Source organism: Cryptotermes secundus, unplaced genomic scaffold, assembly GCF_002891405.2.
Source record: "Cryptotermes secundus unplaced genomic scaffold, Csec_1.0 scaffold109, whole genome shotgun sequence".
Taxonomy (NCBI): domain Eukaryota; kingdom Metazoa; phylum Arthropoda; class Insecta; order Blattodea; family Kalotermitidae; genus Cryptotermes; species Cryptotermes secundus.
Window position 1 is genome coordinate 703,136 of NW_019737086.1, and position 8,937 is coordinate 712,072.

Here is an 8,937-nt window from a genome sequence, read left to right on the forward strand (position 1 = left end):
ATAGGAGGTTGGAGTAAACTGCACATTGAGGAGCTTCATAACTTGTACTATTCTCCAAGTATAATTAGAATGATCAAGTCAAGGAGGATGAGGTGGGCAGGTCATGTAGCACGAATGGGGGAGACAGGGAATGCGTATAGGATGTTGGTTGGGAAAGCCAGAAGGAAAGAGACCACAGGGAAGACCAAGGCATAGGTGGGTGGAAAATATTAAAATGGATCTTAGAGAGATAAGATGGGATGATATGGATTAGATAGATCTGGCTCAGGATAGGGACCAGTGGAGGACTCTTGTGAACACGGTAATGAACCTTTGGGTTCCATAAAATGCTGGGAAATTCTTGAGAAGCTGCAGAATTGGCAGCTCCTCCAGAAGGGCTGAGCTCCATGAGTAAGTAAGTAAGTGATCCCAATCAGTCCTTCAGGCAGGTAAACAGGTGGTAGTCATTTCGGAGCAAGATCAGGGTTGAAATGAGGGTGGTCAAACACCCCGCAGTTGAAATGCTCTAGCAGTGGTCAAGTGCGAGCGTCTATATGCAAATGCTTATTGTACACTTGTTTGAACTTTTTTGGCTTGTTTGGTGAATGTGTGCATCCGCTGCTTTAACTGCTCTTTGGTTTCAGCATTCACAAATGAAACCCAGGTTCCATCGTGATTAAGAATGTCATCGCCTTCTTTGTGGTATATTTCTGAAAAAGTCAAAGCCGAAGCCATTCTCTGCATTTTGTGTGCACCCATGAGCATTTTTGGAACCCATGCACAAAACTAGTGATAGCCTAGCATAGCCTAACTGTGACAGTCTCTTAGAAGACATTTCGTGAAATTTGTGGAAATTCACACAAAGTTCTGAAATTGTGAAGCTGTCTTTCATAATTGTTTTGGTCAGCACATTTTACAAAATTATCACTCTTTACAGACTGACCACTTAGTTCTTCGTCGTCAACATTCGTTCGCCCGCTTATCTTTGAACATCCTACACCATGTCTTACATTTTGGCCATAAACTGTGCATAATTAACAGTGGATTTCTGTAGCACTCTTGTTTTTATCATATAGAAAGTGGATAACACAGCAAATTTTGCAGTTGGTGGGATTATCAATCACAGGACACATCAGAACTCACTACAGAGACAAGAACAAACACTATGTGACCAGTTATGTGATGGACCCAGAATAAGGGGAACATCCACTGTTGGAAACCATTATCAGGCAACAACTGGTGAAGACACAGCAGACTGAGGAGGCTTAGTACATGCTGTAGTGAACTGCTGAGCATGTGAATTAGCAATAGCACTATAGTTACTTGTAGTTATGATCTGTAAGAGTTCAATAAATCAACGTGTTATACACCTGATGATGGCCGTCTGAGGCCGAAACATGCAGTGTAGGGAGCAAGATCAAAGACACAAGAATATATTGTTTGCACTTGAGACGGAGGTTATATCATTTATCGTATGGAGTGCAACAGGATGCTTAAATATAATATTCAATAAATCTGATTACCAATCGAAACTTCATCTATAGTCACTCATGCTATTTACAATATCATCGTGTAAGTATGTCCAGCTTTGAATGCATAGGTTTTGGAAGCCTGTATTTGATATTCAGGGATATTTATGTATCAATTAATAATTATACAAACTAATCTGTCCTCATTTTGAATTTCCATATGTTATGTTTCCAGTGTTTGAAGGTTGAAACTTCAGAATATAGTACCATCACCATGTTTTAGTAATTTTCACCATACGAAATTCTGTATATCTACACTTAGTGGTTTATCGATTATCATTACATGGAGAAATAATGTGGGTTTTATACAGTTTCTGTGTTATTGTGGTAAGTTATAGATAATCTACCATTTTTTGGTTTAACCGCTATCCTCTTAAAAATTTGGTAGCATAAATATAAAAGAAGGTACTGTATTCTAGTGACTGTTTCATGGATTTGTAGTAAACCCCGTTAGTGGTAAGAGTTATATAATGTTCAGTATAGAACTATAAGGTTTATTTTGGACTCTATCCATCATCTGGTATATATATGACAAAAAAATACAACGTTTTGGAGACTGGATCTGTCTCCATCCTCAGGTGGATGGGGTAAGATAGACCTACTCAGTTGGGCCTGTTAGAAAGAGCTAGCATCAATCCAGTGATTGGTTGTGGTTTTTAGTCTTATATATATATATATATACCAGATGATGGATAGAGTCCAAAATAAGCCTTATAGTTCTCTACAGCATACACCATCATCAGAATCCTTCAAAGTCTATAATGTTCAGTGTTATGTGAAATGAGGGATTGAGAACAAGTTACTGTCATGGCAGTATTTGACTGAAAAACTGACATCATCATAATAGAAGAGGGGAACCCTACCTTGCTGGAATAACTGTAGTACAAGAAATTTGTGTAGCATCCAGGGTATATATGCGTATTGTAAAATAATTCCTAGTTTTAGTTTGGAAGTAACTGATTTCTTCAGACTGAAATGATTTTTCACTGGGAAACTTAAATGTTGTCATATAAGCAAGTGCAAAGTCAAAGTTTTGAGATAGTGCTAAATTTGAAAAACATATAGAATGCCCCACTTTCAAAACCTTTTTATTTAATTTCCATTAGTAGATATTATAATCTTATTGCTTATATAATGATCACCTTCCCTACAAACGAACCTTTTAGTTAAGGCATGTTGACAGAGATGTAACATTATCAGATTGAAGTTGCATTATTTCAGGAGAATATCAGTGGCAGTCCTAATCTACAGCAGGTAGTACCAGAGGATGATGTAGACCCAGAACTTGCTCGCTACTTGAACCGTTCATATTGGGAGCAGCGTCAATCAGAAGAGGCACAGCAGCATGAAAAGCAACTTCATCATGTATCAGATCGAAATGGGAGTAGGGTAGACAGTCCGTTGAGCCAGCAGCCTTCTGCACCTATGTCCTCTACAACTCCTTCAAACAAACTTGTGAGTGCAACTACAAACATTGCAATAAATTTACACCACTGAATGGTGAATGTCCTAAAATTCTGTATCACAAGTGATTTGGTTTTGTTCGTGTATTTTGTAAAAAAAAAAATTCTACCTTTTCAGGTCTTAAAACATTTATTTACAATAGGACCACGCTGATATTCATAAATATAATGTCACAACATACACAGATATACTTAAAATTTTGTGATTTATACCACATTTGCTCTTATCCTCTTTGTCTTGACAACTTTTGTAATAATATTGAAAGATCATAACTGCTCTATATCGCTTTGAATCAAATTTAAGCTTTCTGTCACTTGCATCAGTTTGACTGGTCAAAGAGTAGGACTAAACTTGATGCTTTTACTCGTAAGTAGGCTGTGTTACCAAGTCTTTTTTTCTTCAATATTATTTTTTAATTTTAATATGTTTATTTTATTTTATTTATTTTATTTGTAATTACATTTCATATATCCAGTTGTTACCCAGTAGGGCTGGATATAAAATTTGTCACATACATGGTCTTACATAAGAGATCACATGCAATAAATATAAATATACAATATTAAATATAACATATAAAATTTAAGATATTAAAATATATATAAGACAAATAGAGCCTCACGCAAAGAGCAGAAGTTGTCAGTCCAGTTTTCCCATTTAGAAAAATACATACATGTTAAGTCCATTCTCAGGCTTAACTGACTAGAATTGTCAAGTGTTAAATTAATCAGTACAAATTAGTTGCACAAATATAACATGAAACTTTATATTAATAACTTATTTGAAGACCAAGAATGAAATGTAAGGATAATATGAAACTGGATCTTAGGATAACTGATTGCAAGATATGAGCTTGATTGGTATTGTTCCAGTGGAGGGCTTTGGTGTTAGGGTGTTGAATCAATGGAGTCTGTTACCACAGTTCAGTTAGTTTAGTTTAGTTAATTGATCAATCAGTTCTGCTCAATAAGACAGGTTTAAGATGATAACATTATTGAACAACACATTATTGAAAATGAATAATGTGAATTTGTCACGAGACTCTTGTATTTACATCATTTGTTATAAAGAGATAAGATTTGCAAACTTCGTTAGTTTTTGTAGTTATTTGTTTGGTTTTATTTATTTATAAACATTGACATTGAAGTCTGACAGGCACAATTCAATATATCATGCAGAAATTCCAATCTAAGGTGACGATTTGTTGCATTTTATTGTGGGATCTTGGAAGCATGTTTTCTGTTGTATCAGCAACATCGTCATGAAAATGGGGAGACAGATACAGAGATGGAGGAGTTTGTTGCGACCTTGAAGATGCAAGTTGAAATCTTTGTCAACCGAATGAAATCCAATTCAAGTAGAGGACGGAGCATTGCAAATGACAGCTCTGTCCAGACACTGTTCATGAATATCACAGCAATGCATTCACGTCTCTTGAAGCACATTCAGCAGCAGGATGACAGCAGAGGTGAGTATAAGGTACTCAGTAACTGGGAATCTGGAAAACTCGCCGGCTTTCGGCAAAGGAAAGGACGGGAATCGCATTACATGTAAACAATTAGGTGATGGAGTTGGTTGGGTTGGCTTATACTCGTTCATATTTATTTGAAATGAGTGATCATGGTTGCATACATCTGAATAATTTTAAAGCTGCAAAAGGGATAGAGCCGTACTGAATAATTCACGTGTATTTTGTTGCGTGTACGACAGCTGAGCTGAATTGGGAATCTGTGTTGTGTTCTTTTACTGTCTGGAAAATGGCTGGAAATTTGAAGCCACTGATTGTGATATCTTTAATGCATGGTGTAACAGAAAGGTGCAGACAAACTTTGGGCATGAGTTCCACATACCAAAAAAAAAGTCATATCAGCATGTCTGGAAACATTTAATTCTCGAATTATAGCTGAAAGGATGCTGTGTATAGATACCAGTAGCATTTCAGCAGAAATGAGTGGGCAGGGATTGGTGGTGATTATTAGTCCTGCATTTTTTTGCAATGTCAGCATACCGGCAACCACTACCAAAATAATTTCCTCTTATGATCTGACAAAGCTGCAGGAAGATGTATCACTGGTAGTCAGAGCATGAATGTGATACATGCATGATGGTATTCTGGAACATTTTAGACACGCTCTATGAGATGTTCTCAAAAACACCTATCACGACAGATGGATAGGTAGAGGAGGGGACACTGCATGGCCTGCGCACTTGCTACATTTTAATCCTGTGAGGACACTTGAAATTTCTTGTGTATACAGCTCCTGTTGCCAACAAGTGCAATGTCAGCATACCGGCAACCACTACCAAAATAATTTCCTCTTATGATCTGACAAAGCTGCAGGAAGATGTATCACTGGTAGTCAGAGCATGAATGTGATACATGCATGATGGTATTCTGGAACATTTTAGACGCGCTCTGTGAGATGTTCTCAAAAACACCTATCACGACAGATGGATAGGTAGAGGAGGGGACACTGCATGGCCTGCGCACTTGCTACATTTTAATCCTGTGAGGACACTTGAAATTTCTTGTGTATACAGCTCCTGTTGCCAACAAGATGGCACTTCATCGCATTGTAGATGCCTGTCAGACTATCTGCAGCTACCCCCGCATCTTCGGTTGCAGTGGTCCGTGATGAGACATGTTGAGGCAAGCATTGAATCTCATGGAAGAGATTTTGAGCATATATTATAAATGTAATCTTTCAGCTGTAACTCACAAATGAAATTTTCCAAACATGTGTTGATGTGGATAATTTTTGTTGTTTTCATACATGGAACTCATGTCCAGAGTTTGTCCGCACCTTTCACTTACACCTTGTATAGTGATGCTATGTGGTCACAGTAGATTATAAAAGGAAGATACAATTTAAGATAAATGCTTTCTAGCATGAAAGTATTTCCCTGTAACTTAGTGTAACTCTGTTGAGGTAGCACAAAACAGAAAGAAATTACAGTTAATATAAAAATCAGATTGTGCTTTAATAAATGTGTGTACTTCAGTTATTCAGTATAGAAGGGGTGGGTTTCCCCATGCACTGCAACTAATAGTCTTATTATACATCCCCCTTTAATTTCTACTGTTGCCATACCCTACTGATACTGGTGCCCACTATCTCCCCTTTCTGCCAGCGAGGTCGGCCCTCTACTGGCAGTGGTACCCAATAACTCTCCCCTTTCTGCCAGTGAGATCAGCCCTCTACTGGCATTGATACCCGATAACTTCCCCATCTACTGGAGGCATTGGATACTACTTGGGCAGGAAACATTTTGCCTAATTTTGCTCAGAGGTCTCCTAGAGACATGAGGATCTTTTATGTGCTGTAAATTTACAACATGGGACCCATGGCTTAAAGTCCCTCCTGGAGGACTTGTTCCCTGAATTTTTCCGCCCTTAAAATTCCACGACCTCCGCCAGGTTTGAACCCCCGTACCTTGAGTCATGAGGTTGGAACGTTACCCCTAGACTACGGAGGCCGCTTATGTGTGTACTTAAGAAGATATCGCTTTTCAATAAAATACTGAGAGATGTAATAACGCAAGAAAATGATGAATGTGAGTTACTAAAGGGGGTTACAATTATCAAGAAACACATATTGCAGTGGAGCTGTAACCATGGCACTGTAAATGATGCATCTCAATTCTTAAACAGCATAAGGAAAGGAGCATTTAACAAAAGTCAGATTGGTATTTATTTCTTTACTTACAAACAGCATGTTGATGTTGCAGTTTATTATGAGGAACTGCAAGACAAACTGGCACAAGTGAAGGACGCCCGTGCAGCATTGGATGCTCTGAGGGAAGAGTATCGTGAGAAACTGCGCCGCCAGGCTGAGGAAGCAGAGAGGATCAGACAGATGCAAATGGCACACAAGCTGGAGATTATGCGCAAGAAAAAACAAGAATACTTGCAAGTAGGTGTCATTAAACTTATTGCTCATGTATGCTACATACAGAACATGAACTCCAGTGAGAAAAAAGAGGATATTTGATGAGAAATCCCTTGTGGAGGCAGGGTCAGATATCCACACTGTAGCCCTGCAAGTCATAGAAGGTGACAAAAACGGAACCCAGTGCCTGGGGGTATAACTGGGCAACCCTGTTCCTAGGGGATATAAATATGGGGACCTGGCCCTCCAGGTTGGGTGAGTCTCAAATCAGACAGTAAAATATGATAATGAGTCCTGTGGGACTCAGACCTGAGAATGACTGTGCTGGCGAGGCCCAGCAGCAATTGTAAACAACAGATGCATCCTCTCATCAGGGGGGATGTTACAGAAGGACTATAACCGCAAGTGTTCAGTTTGAAAATAAAAATTCTGGTCATGGGTCTCAAGGGGCTTGTCGCAAATATGAACTGGTTGGCAGTAAACCACCAGTCATAAAATAACTCTGAATGAACTCCATTTGCATTTGGTGTCTTGACTTTTGTAGACTGTTCATGATAATGCATAGTATTGTCACATGTCTTGCTACTGAGCACGTCGTATGGATTGTTAATTGGTTTATTTAACAACCTACAAATCACAGCTACAATTAATTATCACACAGTTGCAGGGTTTCACACTTTATAACCCTAATCGCATTAATCTGTTAACACTGTTGCGGGGTTTCACGATTTATAACCCTATTCGCAAATCAGCTCACTCTGTCTTCAGTAGTCTACACGTTTACAGTAGGGGAGCTATGTATCACTGTATCACACGCTCCCAATTACACAATCACACACACGTCCGGTTCTTCTTTCCGTGACGGCTGCTATACTCCAACTGTAGTCGGCTGACTGGAGAACTGTTGATAACACACTCGCTCGTAGGCTTGCTCGGAACTAACTCGGAACTGAACTCGGTGATGACCACATTACAACTAACTCACGCTTACTGCTCAGCCGGTTTATATCCCGTTCGCTGTTACCTGTTGCCCGCGTCAACAGTGTCGTTGCGTCGCATCACAGTAGGAATCAGTGCCACGTCACAGTAGGAACCGGTTCCACGTCATCCTGTTGCGTCACCGCGCGTTGCGCGTTACGTTACCATGCGGAGGGGGGGAGGGGAGCGCTGACTCACCCGCCGCGTCACTGCTGGTGGGAGGGAGGGTTCTCCGTTGCGCAACATGTCACAGTATAATATAGTAGGCCATTAAAAGTATGACTTTATTATATAATGAAATGTTAGTAAAATAAATGTTGAAAGAACACATTGACTGTAACCAAATATTTTAATTTTTCATACAAGTATGTAAATAAACACTGAAAACTCTCTCTCTCTCTCTCTCTTTAAGGTGATGCATTGCAACAAAATTAGTTTGTGAGGTTTATGAACACAGTAGTTACATTATTTTATTCATGTTTTACTACAGTAATTCTCAAGGCTATTTAGGCTATAAAACATTTGAAAAGTTTAGGAAAAGAATGTGTGGATTGTGTTATAGAAAGTTAATTTCATTTAATATGTCAAAATATTTTTAATTTTTTACATTTATAGTTTGTTATTTGATTACAGATATATGTTCAAAATAAAATAAAATTGGTGTTAGATAAGTTGTATTTTTAAATTTACTTTTATATTAGATAAATTAATGAGCACGCACCTCAGGACAAAATGTAGAAAATAGGTTGCATATTTCAAATTTTTCTTGATGTTTCGTTGAACAACAAAATTAATTATTGCATAATATTTTAGATTGTCATCACCCATAGGAATTAAACTATTCATTATGGTGATGAGATTAGTGTTATACCACATTCATTTCCTATATTAACATGTAAATTTCCTTCTAGTCTCAGTGACTGTTGTTACATGTTTGTGCACGTATTTATTCTTCTGGACTTTGATATATGCTCTTCCTTCTCTGACTTAGTGGATCTCAAAAGTATGGAGTGTTTCTGTTATTGCTAAAGTTATATTTATGGTGTTGCAGTATCAACGCCAGCTTGCGCTTCAAAAAATACAGGAACAGGAACGAG

General features: G+C 38.3%; 1 protein-coding gene across 1 annotated transcript in view; it reads left to right on the forward strand.

Annotated features, from left to right (window-relative positions):
* The window catches only part of LOC111870038 (hepatocyte growth factor-regulated tyrosine kinase substrate), a 29,288-nt gene that overhangs the window by 18,502 nt on the left and 1,849 nt on the right, over positions 1-8,937 (forward strand). The window contains exons 10-13 of the mRNA XM_023861988.2: positions 2,730-2,963; positions 4,224-4,440; positions 6,702-6,886; positions 8,892-8,937. Coding sequence (XP_023717756.1) covers positions 2,730-2,963; positions 4,224-4,440; positions 6,702-6,886; positions 8,892-8,937 — 682 coding nt within the window. The remainder of the gene's footprint in view (positions 1-2,729; positions 2,964-4,223; positions 4,441-6,701; positions 6,887-8,891) is intronic.